Here is a 16,271-nt window from a genome sequence, read left to right as displayed (position 1 = left end):
TGTTGGTGAGGATATGGAGAAAAAGGAATCCATATGTACTGTTGGATGGAATGTAAAATATTAGTGCAGCCACTGTGGAAAACAGTATGGAGTTCCTCAAAGAGTTAAAAATAGAATTACTATCTGATCCAGTAATCTCACTCTTGGGTATTTACCCAAAGAATACAAAGACACTAATTCAAAAAGGCATATGTGCCCCTGTGATTTTTGGAGCATTATTTATGATAGCCAAACTAGGGAAGCAGCCCAACTGCCCATTTATAAATGGACAAATAAATGTCTAAAATATCCATAAAATGGATAAATGGATAAAGATACGGTGTCTGTATATACATATATATACAATGTGTACACACACACACCACACACAATGAAATATTACTCAGCCATAAAAAAAGAATGAAATCTTGCCATTTGCAACAACATAGATGGATCTAGAGGGTATAATGCCAAGTGAAATAAGTCATAGAAAGACAAATACCATATGATTTTACTCAAATGTAGAATTTAGGAAACAAAACAAATGAACAAAAAAAGAAAAGACCAAAAAACAGTACCTTCCTCCTCCCCCCCCCCAAAAAAACCCAGACTCTTAACTACAGAGAACAAACTGATGGTTATCAGAGGGGAGGTAGGTGGGGAAAGGGGTGAAAATCGGTGAAAGGGATCAAGAGTACACTTACCATGATGAGCACTGAATAATGTATAGAATTTTTGAGTCACTATATTGTACATCTGAAACTAATATAACACTATATGTTAAGTATACTAGACTTAAAATTTAGGGAAATAGAACCTAAAATAGAACCAGGTCTTGATGATTTTGAAAATTCTTAGCCTATGCAGATAATGTGCTCTGGAGACAGAGCTAAGTGTGTGGCTCCACACACAACCTCTTGGTGAACAGATTTGGTATGTGGCTCATGTATGCAGTCAGTCATCTCTATAGAAATACTGCCAGCTTCTACTGATATGGACAGAAATAGGATGAAATGAATTCAGGAAGGCTGTTGAATATCTGGAATCCTACTAGCAGAAAACATGCTAGTAGAGTTACTTGGCTACAAATATGTGTTCTCCTTTGAGAAAAGGGAAGAATGGCTCTGAAGGTAGCTCAGAGACTGGCAGGGCTGCCAAGGGCAGCTCAAAGGCTAATGGGACTGTGCCTCCACAGGCCCAGAGGACACAGTCCCAGGAGGTGAGGCTACCGCCTTCTCGGTCCCAGAGTGCAGAGCCACTGCCACTGAGGGCCAAAGAGGGTGAGGCTGTAGCTGAGGGATGAGAAGGTGGGGCCGCCCTCGCAGGCCCAGAACACAGACTATCGTGGCACAGATCATTATTCTTAGGCCTTAAAATCAAATGGAATTTTTCTTGCTTGGTTTCAGACTTTGGACTACTAACCCCTTCATTCCTTCTATTTTCTCCTTTTCAGAGTACATGTGTCTGTTCTATGCCTGTTTTGGCTTTGTTTTTGTAAGCAAATAACTTGTTTGCTAGCTCACAGATCTGGGGAGGGAGAGTAGTTTCGTCCCCGGATGGGCTGTAACCAGAGTCTTACCCATATCTGATTTAGATGATGCTTACATGAGATTTTGGGCTTAGAATTGATGCTAGAATGTGTTAGAATGGAATGAATTTTGCACATAAAAAGGACAGGAGTTCTGGGGAGCTAAAGGGTAGATAGAACTGTGGACCTCAAAAAGTTATGTTGAAATCCTAACCTCCAGCACCTGTGAAGGTGACCTTATTTGGAAATAAGGTTCTTACAGGTATAGTCAGGCTAAGATGAGGTCATACTGGACTAGGGCAGGTCATAACCCAAAGACTGGTATCTTTTGTAAGAGAAATCTGGACATAGAAGATATAGGGGAGGACACCAGATGAAGACAGAGGCAGAGACTGGAGTGAAGTGTCTATAGGGCAAGAACATTAAGGATTGCTAGCAACCACCAGAAGTTGGGAGAGGGACGTGGAACAGATTCTCTCTCAGAACCTCCAGGAGAAGCTCTCCTGCGAACGTCTAAATTTCAGACTTGTAACCTCCAGAATTGTGACAGAGTAAATTTCTTTTGTTTTAAACCACCCAGTAATTTGTAGTAATTGGGTACAGCAGTCCTATGAAACTGACACCCTGTCTCTAGAAGTTTTCCTATCAAGAATATAACTAAAAGAATGTTTTTCAGCTTTCAGAATTCGTAGAAAAAACTATTTTTTTGCTCTCTGTCATTGTTCATGTTCTTATGTGATATGTAAAATGGACTTTTACCTATTTAGTTTTAGGGAACTCTGATTTTTAACTCATTAATTTAGAAAATCCAGATAATTTACTTTTCTGCACAGATTTTTAATGTCAATTTATTTTGTTAATACCTATCAAAATAATTTTATTTTTCAAGTGTGGAATTCTTATGAAACTCTCGACTAGAATTTATGTCAGTTTGTATTTATCATTCACAATTTAAACTGAGAAATTTAAAATGTGGATTATTCTAGGAAGAGGGCTTTACAGTATTTCAAACTTTGCTCATTATTTCAGTTATTAAAATCTGATAAAGTTGTGGATTACTATTAGGTTATATTAAATTTAAGTAGAACTTCAGGTACTTAGTTCTAAAGCAAACTTCATTTTGAAATTTATTAATTTTTTTTTTTACTTTTTATTTAAATTCAAGTTGGTTAACATACAGAGTAGTCTTGGGTTCAGGAGTAGAACCCAGTGTTTCATCTCTTCCAGCGCTCATTGCAAAAAATGTGCCCTCCTTAATGCCACTCACCCATTTAGCCTATACCCCCCCAGCTCCCATCCAGCTGTTTGTTTATTTTTGAGAGAGAGAGAGCGCGCATGCACAAAGGAGCAGGGAAGGGGAGCAGAGAGAGAGAGAAGGAGGCAGAGAATCCAAAGCAGGCTCCCCCTGCCTGCTGTCAATACAGAGCTTGACTTGGGGCTCAGATTCACAAACTGCGAGATCATGACCTGAGCCGAAATCAAGAGTTGGGCACCAGAGTGACTGAGCCACCCAGCTGCCCCTCCATTTTGAAATTTAGAACTTAAAGACAGCTGAGGAGTGAGAATTGAAGTATATATGTTGCTTTTTCTTAAAAACTTATAGTAGTTTATATGATAATAGTTCTAACTTCCGTGATTCCTTTTTTTACCCTAAAATAATAATTTTCATTTTTGCATCTTCCAAATATATACATGAGGTAATTAGTTACCGTTGTTAATAGTTACATACAATTCATTGGGTTAAACATTAAATAGGCCATCTTTAAATAGCAGGCAGCTTCCTCAGAGTATCTTAAAATATGCAAAACTTGAGTCTACTATTTTTTTAAAGTGAGGTCGTGGCTGCACAGATTCAAGCTTTTAAAATTACTGGGTTACTTGAACTTTTTACCAGTTTCTTTTTCTGTTCTCAGCACATAAATGCACATCATGCTTACGAGTCTCAGATCTCCTCAATGGCAAAAGCCATGTCTAGACTAGAAGATGAGCTGAGACATCAGGAAGATGCAAAAGTAGCAGCGTTGAATGATATGTCATCTCTTAGAGAACTTTGCATTAAGCTGGATTCAGGCAAAGATCTTATGACCCAACAACTGAATTCCAAAAACCTGGAGTTTGAGAAGGTAAGGACTTAAAAGACTTTGTAGCACGTTATTTTATTGAGCCCTACTGTCATTGTTCTGCTTCCTCATGCCCTGCACAATATATTTGTTTCCCTTTAAGGAGTTACTTCTGGCCACAGGATTTTGAAAGCTAGATTCTTTGCCAAGATTTTTTTCTGGCAAACATAGTGATGAAATTAGGCGCTTTCAGTTTTCGAGTAGATGGTATTTAGGAAAATAGGACTGTTGCTATTATAGAATAGGAACATATCCTAGTACATTCTTCTCTCTTTGGAGGTAAGATTTAAATGAAGACTGAGCAGTTCATTACTTCCTAAATGGAAAATCTCAAGGCATTTAAATCTTACTTAATTTTGAAAGTCTAGTTACCTAGAACTTCCATTGTCAAGCTGAGGCATTACTTTAAACATCCCAAGGTGTGTTTTCAAACACACGTGTTTTCAGTTTTCATTCATTTAATAGTATCTTTATTTTCAGCTACTGAGAAGCTCTAGTGCTGGCTTGACTGTTTGATCAGAGTACACATAATAGATCAGAAGGGCTTCCTTGCTGATAGGATGGCCACATTTTAGGATTTTATGTTAATGACCCTCTCTTGACAAGGAAGTATGAGTGAAACTCATAGGAATAAGTCTTATAGCCAAATAAGCAAAAATTATTTTGAAAACAAGATGATTTTCTTACACTTAAAGAAATGGTTCAAAATCTTTAACTGGTACCCAAAATAAAGCAACTGATGAGTGTATATAGCTCTACAAATAATTTTTTAGAGTGAGTCTCAAATTATACTGAAGTAATCTTACTTTGTTTTCCCTGTAGGTTGTGGTGGAATTAGAAAATGTAAAATCAGAAGCAGACCTGTTAAAAAAACAACTATCAAGTGAGAGACATACAATTAAAAGCCTTGAATCATTGTTGGCTACAAATAGAGATAAAGAATTTCATTCTCATTTAACCTCCCACGAGAAGGATACAGAAATTCAGCTACTTAAAGAGAAGTTAACCCTTTCAGAAAGCAAATTGTAAGTGGCATAAATCAACCTGTGTAAAGAAAATAGCTTGTCAAAGATAAGTTTTCAGTTTTTGGTGGGATAAGGGGATGGGAGTGTGTACAGTGGCACAAAATCAAAATATTTTACTTACATTGTGCCTGCTTTTAGGAATTGGGGGGTTTTATTTAGGAGAGACATTGTGTTTTGAGGTAAAGATTTGTATATGTCTTCACCACAGAGATTGTACCCATGGAAGTAAATGAGTGAACTTTAGAAAAATGCCTATAGTTGAGGAACAAAGCGGAGTCAGTAAAAGGGAGAGCATTTCAGGCTGGGGAGAGCCGCCTTTGTCTCTTACTGTGTAGACCAGAAAAAGACTTCAAAATGGCTGTGTGGTTTGACTCACATAAGTTTAGTTGATTAATTACCTTTTAGGAGATTGATGATAGTGTCTATTAGATGGACATATTTGGGCATGTTTGATGGAAGAGGGGAGGAAACCCAGAGTACATTGTACAAGTAGAATAATTAACTTTTAAAAGAAGTTAGAAATATTTGTCTTTCTGAGGCAAGAGTCCAGAAAGAGCCAATGAAGATGCTTTACATCTTGATGTTATAATTCATGTCTTGTTCAAATTTGTATTTTCAGCATTGGTACAGTGCCTAGCACATACTGGAAGGTTAGTTTAACTATTAAATAAATCAGTGAATCAATGAAAACTTTAGTGATAGAAGCTCCTGAAGTTGAGAAAATTAGTGTTAAAAAGTCTTGTTCTTCTCATTTCTTGTCTAAAGTATCACCTCCGTTTGTATTAATACTAACAATAACAAAAATCCATAGCACTGGACTCTACAACACAGCACATTTGTTATTTATTTATTTATTCATTTGATTTTTAAAATTTATTTTTAAGAACTAGTCTAGGCCGGGAAAACACCATGCTTCGGGCTAAAGTGGCACAGTTCCAAACCGATCATGATGCTATGAAAAGGCAGATTTCAACTGAAAGATATGAACGGTAAGAGAAAAATTCGAGCATTGGACAGTGTTTTTATTTATTCCCTATCCCAAAAAGGATTTAATAGGGCTTAAAAATAGCCAACTTCCTTTTTTTTTTTTAAATTTTTTTTTTAATGTTTTATTTATTTCTAGGAGAGAGAGAGAGAGACAGCGTGAGCAGGGGAGGGTCAGAGAGAGAGGGAGTCACAGACTGAAACAGGCTCCAGGCTCTGACCCGGCAGTCAGCACAGAGCCCGACGCGGGGCTCGAGCCCACGAACCCCGAGATCATGACCTAAGCGAAAGTCGCTTAACCAACTAAGCCACCCAGGCGCCCCCAAAATAGCCAACTTTCTTGTAGTGTTCATACAAAAATAAATTTCTTTTGATATTTCTTCCTAAAAGGCAACAAATGTTGTGGAAGATAATATCCTTACAGTAAATAAAGTAGCAAGTGTTATCTACATGTTTTCTATAGCATTTCTCAGGGCAAAATTAGGGCATTATTTGAAAGAGTATAATAAGGAATCAACAGGCTAGTTAAGGATTCTGCAAGAGCCCAAACAATATGGTCCAATAGGAAACTCCAAATATAGATCATCACAAAAGTGATGATGATCATAAGAGCAGTTGATAAATATATGCCAGATACCATATACACACCTGATTAATTCTACCAATGATCTATTATTATGCATATATTACAGGAAACCAAAGTCACACAAATAGTAAATGGCAGAGCCCAAACTAAAATCAAGGTAGATCTTATACACCTGAAACTAACAAAGCATTTTGTTAATCATACGTGAATTAAAAAGATAAATAAAAATTTGAAATAAAGACAGATATGTTTAATTTTAAACCCCATGCTCTTATATACAGTATATTCCCTACAGCTTAGTAATTTTCATACTCACTTTTATTTCATTTCATTTGCTTTGTTATATTGAAAACTTTAATCTCCAAGTGTTACAACAGGAATGAGACCTGCTTTCACAGCTAAAAGTCTAATTTGCAAATCAATTGTCAAATTACTTTTCTTCCATTCTTTATTGCTCTATTAATAACCATAGACATCAACATTCCTGAAATTTCATTCTCAAATAGTGGTCAAATTGTTGCTTATCATAAGGTCAGTTTTTTATTTCTCTTATTATCTATTTGCATCAAAACTTTTCAAAGATGTGCCATTTGTAGTATAGACAAATTTGCTAGGAAATCAGTATTTATGATTTCAAAGAGAAATGAAGCCTGAGAAATAAAGAAGAGCATCAATGTCATATAAGCAGTGTTACTAACTTCTCACAGTTGAGAAGATTTAGTTTCTCAGTGTGCTAAACTGTACACATATGATTTCCATTTCTTAATGATAATTTAAATTCTCTTCAATCCAAGGGTCCTACTGCCTAGGGCTGTAACACTCCCTTAATTCCTCTTTTTCCCTTGCTTCTGGTCCCCAAAGAAACGTAGGCCAGCATGACCACGTCTTCTTTTCCTTGTCATCCAACTAGGTTATGCATTCTTAAAGTGGCAATATCACCACCCCAGAGAACTATATTGGTTCTTGGGGATTGAGAGCGTAGCAAAAAAACTTTAGGTATTACAGTGATTTATAGCCCTCCAGAGGACCTCAGTATGTAAATAACATATCTATATATTAAAATTTCATGGAGAGGAGTGGATCATTTGGGAGGAGGGAATATCTTAAAAAGTTTCTTTAGGGGGATCATATTGAAAAAAAAGTTTGGGAGACACTCAACTAAGAAATCCTGGATACTGAAGAATATAACACAGAAAGTCTAGGCCAGAGACTGAATAGTCCACAAAAGAGGTAGGAACACAGTCCTCATACTTTGTGAGGCTGACCCAGACACAGGGAAGCAGGGCATAGGAGAGAAAATGGTTATTTCACTTCTGACATTTGGGAGTTTTTAGGAAGAAGGAAGAAGCTAGATTTATGTGCACTACGAGGTGAGAAAGGAGGGGACAGAGGAGGGAACCAACAAACTGCAAATCTGTATTCATCAGGGCTGTGAACAATCTCTTATAGTACGTATTCCTTTAATTGAAATCTTTTATTCACTACTTAAAAATTATAAGGAGGTAGGATTTAAATTTCATAGAAGTATTAATAGAAGAAAAATTATTTAATCAGTAAAAATCATAACACGTTATAGTGTGTATACCACTTAATGATATAATCTCTTATTTGATCTTTACTACAGAGAAAGAGCAATCCAAGAGATGCGTCGACATGGTCTTCCCACACCACCCCTTAGTTCAACTCTGAGGTCTCCTTTACGTTCTCCTGAACATATAAGCTGTTAATTATCATAAAGGTATGTATGTAACACTAGGACAAGCAAAACCAACCTGTAATTATAAAAATTGAGAAAGTAGTTTCAATGTGGGGGGAAGGAAGATTGCCTACAAAGGCCGTCAGGGGAATTTTTGTGAAGTAATGAAATTTTCTGCATCTTGGTGATGGTTGCATGGGTATATATAGTTGTAAAAACTCATTGACCTGAACATTAACAGTCCATGCATTTTATTGTATGTAAATTATACCCCGATCAAAGAAGAAAAGACATCCACAACAAAATATTAAATGACAGGATGAGATATCACACGGTGATATTTGATGAAGTGCCAAATTCAAGAGACAAATAATAGATGGTAAAAATATAGACAGAGGTATACAAATGGGAATGTACATGGCACAGTAGACTTAATCCAACAGGAAGGGCAGGTTGTCAGGGAAAAATGAGGGAGAAAGGTGTGGAAGGCAGAGGATATACTGAATGTGAGGCTGAATTGGAGATTGTAGTCTTATCTCTGTAAGTCAAGGGGAGTCGTTGAAGGTACTTCTGTGTATAATATGGGTACAAGGGAGAGATGTAGATGGTGGACTAACTTTATAACCGTATTGGGCCATATTGGAGAATATAGAAATGAAAGGCAGGGAGACCAAAAAGAGATATGAAATGAACAGTATACTCAGTTCAGGATCTGTAGAATAATATTGAAAGCTAGGACAAATTTTAAAAACAAATGACATATATACAGAAAAGTGCCATGTCCTAGTGAGTTTTCACAAACAACACAAAACACATCTCTCTTGGGCTGTTTCCTGGTTATAAGCCCTGCTCTGGAAATAACTATCCTGCCTGTTAAAAACATAGATTTCTTACCAACTTGACAATAAACTATTTGTTTAAAAAAAAAAATGTTCTGTTAAAAAAAACATTTCTTTTGCCTGTTTTTGGACATTTTTGAAATGAAATCCTACATCTCTGGCTTGTCTTCCTCCACAGTACATTTGTGAGATTCGTTTGTACTGGTGTGTGTACTTGTAGGTTGTTCAGTCTTGTTGCTGCATAGTATTGCACTGCGTGAACTCACCACAGTCCATTTACCCATTTTATTGTTGATAGGCATTTGGTAATTTCCAGTTTGGGCTATCATAGAGTTATGATGAACATTCATCATGTGTGTTGATGAAGAGAGGTGTGCATTTCTTTTGAGTATACACGTAGGAGTGAAGTTGTTGGGTCACTGGACATGCATGTGTTCCGAGCTTGAGTAGACAGAGCAAAGTGGTTTTAAAGAGCTAGCATACATTTGACAGAAGAAGGGTAAGGGATGTGCTGAGTCATTGGAGATGGGAATGAATGGGAAAGAAGTCCGACGACAGAACGAGGGCTTGAAGGGTAGGCGACTGCAAAATGCAGGCTCACTGACAGAAAGAGTAAAGTCAGTCTTTTTTAAAAATATGCATTTCTCTGCCTTCTTTTAAATAGAAGTATATAGAAGATAATTACACATTCCTTAGTGACTCAGAATTCTCATTATGAACGTTAATTATGTACTGTGCTTTACCATACGGATGCCCCCAGGTTTTATTGGTATTTGTAGGGCCGAGGTTTAAATGATTCCTGATTGCTGGGCTTTTCTTTTGTGTTTGTTTGACTAAAACATGCATTTTCCTCTTTCACTTTGAGGACCACATCTCAGTATTGGCTACAATCACTGTGTCCTCACAACTTCTAAGCTGCTGCATTAATTTGAATGTGATTAGATGGAAGTTCAGCTTCTCGTTATAAAGCCTTGTAACAGTTGTGACACGTACATTTTCTCTTACTAGATTCACAGCTGCGTTTTAGACCAGAGACTGGGAAACTAAGGTCTGTGAGCCAAATCCACCCCACTGCCTATTTTTGTAAATTGAGCATAGCCACACCTGTTTGTTTACACATTGTCTAAGATTGCTTTTCTACAGAGGCAGAATCGAATAGTTGTGACAGAGACCCCATGGCCCACAAATCTGAAATATTTACTACCTGGCTTTTCATATCACGTAGCCTCTGGAAAACTCCACTGTGTACCTGTGAGATAATAAGAGTGAAACAACACATAATTCTTTGGTTTTATGAAAATAGACTTTATCTTATAGACACCTAAAAAGGGTCTTGGAGACTCCAGAGATCCCCAGATTATACTTTTAAGAACCACTGATATACAACATACTGGATTTAGCAGTCCATCTAAAGCTGTGATGAATTAGAAAACTTTGTTTGTTTTCAAGATTTTTTAAAAATAATCTCCATGCCCAACATGCAGCTCAAACTCACACACCTGAGATCAACAGTCACATGCTTTACCAACTGAGACAGCCATGTGCCCCAAATTAGAAAACCTCTAATTGTGATAAAATATATGGAACATGAACTTTGCTATCTTATTTTTAAAGTGTACAACTCGGTGGCGTTAAATTCACAATGTTATACAGCCAAAACCACTAATTCCAAAATTTTTTCATCACTCCAGACAGAAACTCTGTATCCAATAGTCCGTAATTCTCCAGTCCCCTGACATTCCTTCCCCAGCCCCTAAAAGTCTCTAATCTACTTGTCTGTTTCTTTTGCCCATTCGTCTAAGTGAAAAACCTTTTGTGTAGACTCACCTAGCATGTTTCCAGGATTCATCTGTGTTGAAACAGAACTTGTTTCTTTTTTATGCTTCAGTAATACTCCTTTGTGTGTTTATGCCACATTTGTTTATCCACTTGTCAGTTGATAGACAACTGGGTTGGTTTTACCTCCTTGCTGTTGTGAATAATGCTGCTATGAACCTTGGTGTTCAAGTCCCTGTTTTCAAATCTTTTGGGAGTAATTAAGAGTAGAGTTTTTTAAACATCTTTCATTGTGGTAAAATATACATAACATCAAATTTATCATTCTAACCATTTTTAAGTACACATTTCTCTGACAATTAGTACATTCACATTACTGTGCAAAAGTAATGTCCATCATCCATCTCCAGAACATTTTTATCTTCTTCAACTGAAACTCTTCCCATGAAATACTAATTCCCAGTCTCTCCTCTTCTCAGCTCCTGGCAACTGCCCTTAAAATTTGTCTCAATGAATTTGACTGTTCTGTTTAACTCATATAATTAGAATTATACAGTGTTTGTCCTTGTTGTGACTTACAGTGCTTTCAGGGTTCATCCACATTGGAGCATGTGCCAGAATTTCTTCCTTTTTTGGTGCTGAACAATATTCCACTGTATGAATATACCACTTATGAGTTGGTAGATACTTGGGTTCCTCCTGTCTTTTGGCTGTTGTGAGAATCTATGTTCAAATCAAAATCACTTTTAATCCTATAACCTAGGGAAAATATTAACTAGCATTTTGGTATATACTTCCTTCTTGTTTGATTTGTAGTAAATGTATACACACATTCATAGACATACATATGCCATTCTAATAGAGATCATACTCAAAATAGTTTTTTATCCTATCCTATATTTTGTTTTGTTTTCTTCTTTGGGGTTTTCCCCCTTAATAAATTGTTGAGAGCATCTATTCTTATCATTAAAAGTATTTTCAAACTGCCATTTTATTCTTTCCTTCCCGTCCCTCTCCTCTTCTCCATTCCCATCTCTCCCCTCCCCTCCCCTTGCAGTTTCACAACCCCCAAGATCAAGAATAACATGCTCCACTGAATGGAGCCAGCCACATGCCCCTCAAAAATGGGGTGATGGGCATGGAGGAGGGCACTTGTTGGGATGAGCACTGGATGTTATATGGAAACCAACTTGACAGTAAACTATGAAAGAAAAAAATGCTATTTTGAAATAGTTATCCAACAGTTCATCACGTTTCTGTTGCGGAATTTTTCATGTGTGTGTGTGTGTGTGTGTGCGTTTGTGTGTGTGTTTTAATTGGGGTGGTGATTAGATAGCACATAAGGTCAGAATGTTTGGAAAACTATTTGACTATGCATAGTATGCTGTTTTAAGACTCAGACAACATAATTTACGGTACTTGTACATTAACTTAGACATTATATTATTCCTCACTTTGAGTGATTTTTCTCAGTTAATGTCCTGTGTTAGCCTTTTCTTTTCACTCTATCATTCACTTAGTCCCATATACTTTGATGTACTTGGGTGGTCTGAGGGGAATATATTTTAAAGTATAGAGCTATTAACGATAATTTGATTATGGGTAAAGGCTTTTATTAGAGACTGTAATTTCAGTTAAAACTGAAAACAATCTCAGTTTTTTGGTGAATTTACTAAGTNTTATTTTTAAAGTGTACAACTCGGTGGCGTTAAATTCACAATGTTATACAGCCAAAACCACTAATTCCAAAATTTTTTCATCACTCCAGACAGAAACTCTGTATCCAATAGTCCGTAATTCTCCAGTCCCCTGACATTCCTTCCCCAGCCCCTAAAAGTCTCTAATCTACTTGTCTGTTTCTTTTGCCCATTCGTCTAAGTGAAAAACCTTTTGTGTAGACTCACCTAGCATGTTTCCAGGATTCATCTGTGTTGAAACAGAACTTGTTTCTTTTTTATGCTTCAGTAATACTCCTTTGTGTGTTTATGCCACATTTGTTTATCCACTTGTCAGTTGATAGACAACTGGGTTGGTTTTACCTCCTTGCTGTTGTGAATAATGCTGCTATGAACCTTGGTGTTCAAGTCCCTGTTTTCAAATCTTTTGGGAGTAATTAAGAGTAGAGTTTTTTAAACATCTTTCATTGTGGTAAAATATACATAACATCAAATTTATCATTCTAACCATTTTTAAGTACACATTTCTCTGACAATTAGTACATTCACATTACTGTGCAAAAGTAATGTCCATCATCCATCTCCAGAACATTTTTATCTTCTTCAACTGAAACTCTTCCCATGAAATACTAATTCCCAGTCTCTCCTCTTCTCAGCTCCTGGCAACTGCCCTTAAAATTTGTCTCAATGAATTTGACTGTTCTGTTTAACTCATATAATTAGAATTATACAGTGTTTGTCCTTGTTGTGACTTACAGTGCTTTCAGGGTTCATCCACATTGGAGCATGTGCCAGAATTTCTTCCTTTTTTGGTGCTGAACAATATTCCACTGTATGAATATACCACTTATGAGTTGGTAGATACTTGGGTTCCTCCTGTCTTTTGGCTGTTGTGAGAATCTATGTTCAAATCAAAATCACTTTTAATCCTATAACCTAGGGAAAATATTAACTAGCATTTTGGTATATACTTCCTTCTTGTTTGATTTGTAGTAAATGTATACACACATTCATAGACATACATATGCCATTCTAATAGAGATCATACTCAAAATAGTTTTTTATCCTATCCTATATTTTGTTTTGTTTTCTTCTTTGGGGTTTTCCCCCTTAATAAATTGTTGAGAGCATCTATTCTTATCATTAAAAGTATTTTCAAACTGCCATTTTATTCTTTCCTTCCCGTCCCTCTCCTCTTCTCCATTCCCATCTCTCCCCTCCCCTCCCCTTGCAGTTTCACAACCCCCAAGATCAAGAATAACATGCTCCACTGAATGGAGCCAGCCACATGCCCCTCAAAAATGGGGTGATGGGCATGGAGGAGGGCACTTGTTGGGATGAGCACTGGATGTTATATGGAAACCAACTTGACAGTAAACTATGAAAGAAAAAAATGCTATTTTGAAATAGTTATCCAACAGTTCATCACGTTTCTGTTGCGGAATTTTTCGTGTGTGTGTGTGTGTGTGCGCGTTTGTGTGTGTGTTTTAATTGGGGTGGTGATTAGATAGCACATAAGGTCAGAATGTTTGGAAAACTATTTGACTATGCATAGTATGCTGTTTTAAGACTCAGACAACATAATTTACGGTACTTGTACATTAACTTAGACATTATATTATTCCTCACTTTGAGTGATTTTTCTCAGTTAATGTCCTGTGTTAGCCTTTTCTTTTCACTCTATCATTCACTTAGTCCCATATACTTTGATGTACTTGGGTGGTCTGAGGGGAATATATTTTAAAGTATAGAGCTATTAACGATAATTTGATTATGGGTAAAGGCTTTTATTAGAGACTGTAATTTCAGTTAAAACTGAAAACAATCTCAGTTTTTTGGTGAATTTACTAAGTAATTTTTGTTGATCGTTTTTCTCTTAACTCCCCTTTCCTGTCCCTTCTTTTTCAGAATGATGTCTTTCATTGAGTTACCTGTATGCATTTTTTTAAGGGACAGAACAGTAATGAAATATTTGAAGTACTTGTTCCTGAAAATCATGAACATTGACACAAATTCTACCTCTGTCAACTCTTATTTAAATCAGTGAATATTTATGTAAAAAATTTTGGTTTAAAAGAGCCATATCTATGTGTATATTTTTATGTATATGACAGAACAAAATATGTATTAATAGTGCTAACTAATGTTATATCTTTATTTATATTATTCCTGACTTAAATTGCTCCTCAGAGTGTGTGTTTATACTGTGAATTAATATAATGTATTCACATTATGCTTTAATAACCTTTTTCATAATGAGCCATTATATGTGTATATAAATATTATTGCAGTACTTGTTTTCAAAGTGTTTTTAGTTTTCATGCCTGTGTTTGTAACCCATATCTTTAACACATTCTAGGATTATCAATCTTGATGCTGTGCTGTCATGCTTTGTTCTTCAAAATGTAAAATTAATTATTCACCAATTTGCTATCTGTCATCAAGGGTAATATATTCAGGTCTATTCTTACAATAGCAGAGGTCTTGATAAAATAATGATTACCATATATCATTTGTTATTGTCAACTCGAAGAACTGTGATGGGAAAGATACATTTATATATTATATAGAGTATTATATTATCTTGGTTATCACATGGACTCTTCATTTAATATCAATTCTATCAAAATCAAACTAAAAGCCGGATTCAGAATTTTATAAAACAGGATAACAGAAATTTGGGACACTTTTTCAGTAAGTAAAATTCTTCCCTGTATTAATCAAAAATTTCAGAGTGTGAAAGTACATGAGGTAAATATAGTAAAAGATTTTGTTAAAATGCTAATACACATTAAATAATATCTTTTTTTTTGCTTCTAAGCTTGCATATTGTAAATTTATCAGTCTTGCAGAATAGTATGTAAACACTGAACTGTGGCATGTTAAATAGAAAACAGCTTTTCACAATTAATTTTCAAGGTTGCAATTTGAAGGAATTTAGATGCATACATAAATAAAAGAACAGAAATACAAAATAGAATGTCAGATACAAAAACTGTAATCGTGTTTGAACCATACACATTTGAAGAAAATCCTGTTCTTAGCAGGTTTCATTATGATTGAAAAAGAAGAACTTAAGAACTAACATAATAAGGAAGTGGAAGACCAGTTATTTATATGATACATTTTGTTTCCTCTTGTGGTTTAATTCAGTGGTGTGTGTGTGTTTGTGTGTATCTGAGGGTGGGCAGTGCTCTTTTCTAAAACTAGTATGCCTTATGTGTTTGAAATATACCCTTTGCAATAATTTACTGTGTATTTGGGTGTGATGTGGTTTACTTTTCTACCATATTTGTAATTTTATGTATTCCATCTTCTTTGTGTGAATTCATGTATTATAGCAAAATACAAGAGAAATGGGACTAATTTGCAATGTCATATGGAAAATCTTTTAATAAATATATGTAAGTAAAATAAAAAATATTTGTCCCCACCTCTTCCCCCAAAGCAATAATAGCAAGACACATTTTGTTAGATATTTTATTTTTAATGTTTTCTATAATTTAAAAATGTATAGCTTGCCATAATTGTTATTTTCTTAACCATGTTACTACAATTTTCCTAAATTAGTTTTATCTTAAAATACTGAATGTTCTCACTGTTTGTAGATGTTTTTAATTTGTTTTAAATAATTTTAAATTATGCTTGACATAGATTTTCCAATAAACTTTCCAGTCAATTTATTTTCTCTTTCTTAAAAATAGTTTTTTCTTAAATTTAAACAATATTCTTAATTCTAAAATTAACAGTTCAAATCAAACTTTATCATGGTAGGATTTGGGTAAATCCTTGTACTTGTGTGAGATACTTTTTTTTTAAATGACTGATGTATTTCTAGTCAAGAAATGAAGTCAAAACTTGTTTGAAATCCATCTACAAAATGGTTGAATAGCCTTGTATGTTTACATTTTTCTGTCTTGCATATGCTCTGTGTTGAGAACATTAACTTGTATTGACTATGCCACCTGCTACATCACCTTATTATAACTTCCCACACATCTGATCTCCCTCTCTCCCCACTTAGAAGATTTACTGTCTATACATTCTATCATCAGTCTTTAA

The 16,271-nt window shown here is 35.5% G+C and overlaps 1 protein-coding gene across 2 annotated transcripts in view; it reads left to right on the top strand.

Annotated features, from left to right (window-relative positions):
- The window catches only part of CEP135 (centrosomal protein 135), a 79,210-nt gene extending 63,318 nt beyond the window's left edge, over positions 1-15,892 (top strand). For both annotated transcript variants that reach the window (XM_077757754.1, XM_077757755.1), the window contains 5 exons: positions 3,421-3,630; positions 4,450-4,652; positions 5,537-5,641; positions 7,847-7,960; positions 14,118-15,892. In XM_077757754.1, the coding sequence (XP_077613880.1) occupies positions 3,421-3,630; positions 4,450-4,652; positions 5,537-5,641; positions 7,847-7,949 (621 nt within the window). In that variant the 3' untranslated portion in view covers positions 7,950-7,960; positions 14,118-15,892. The remainder of the gene's footprint in view (positions 1-3,420; positions 3,631-4,449; positions 4,653-5,536; positions 5,642-7,846; positions 7,961-14,117) is intronic.
- The last annotated feature ends 379 nt before the right edge of the window (positions 15,893-16,271 follow it).

This window comes from Crocuta crocuta, unplaced genomic scaffold, assembly GCF_008692635.1.
Source record: "Crocuta crocuta isolate KB4526 unplaced genomic scaffold, BGI_CrCroc_1.0 scaffold282, whole genome shotgun sequence".
NCBI lineage: Eukaryota > Metazoa > Chordata > Mammalia > Carnivora > Hyaenidae > Crocuta > Crocuta crocuta.
This window is presented reverse-complemented; position numbering and strand designations above follow the sequence as displayed.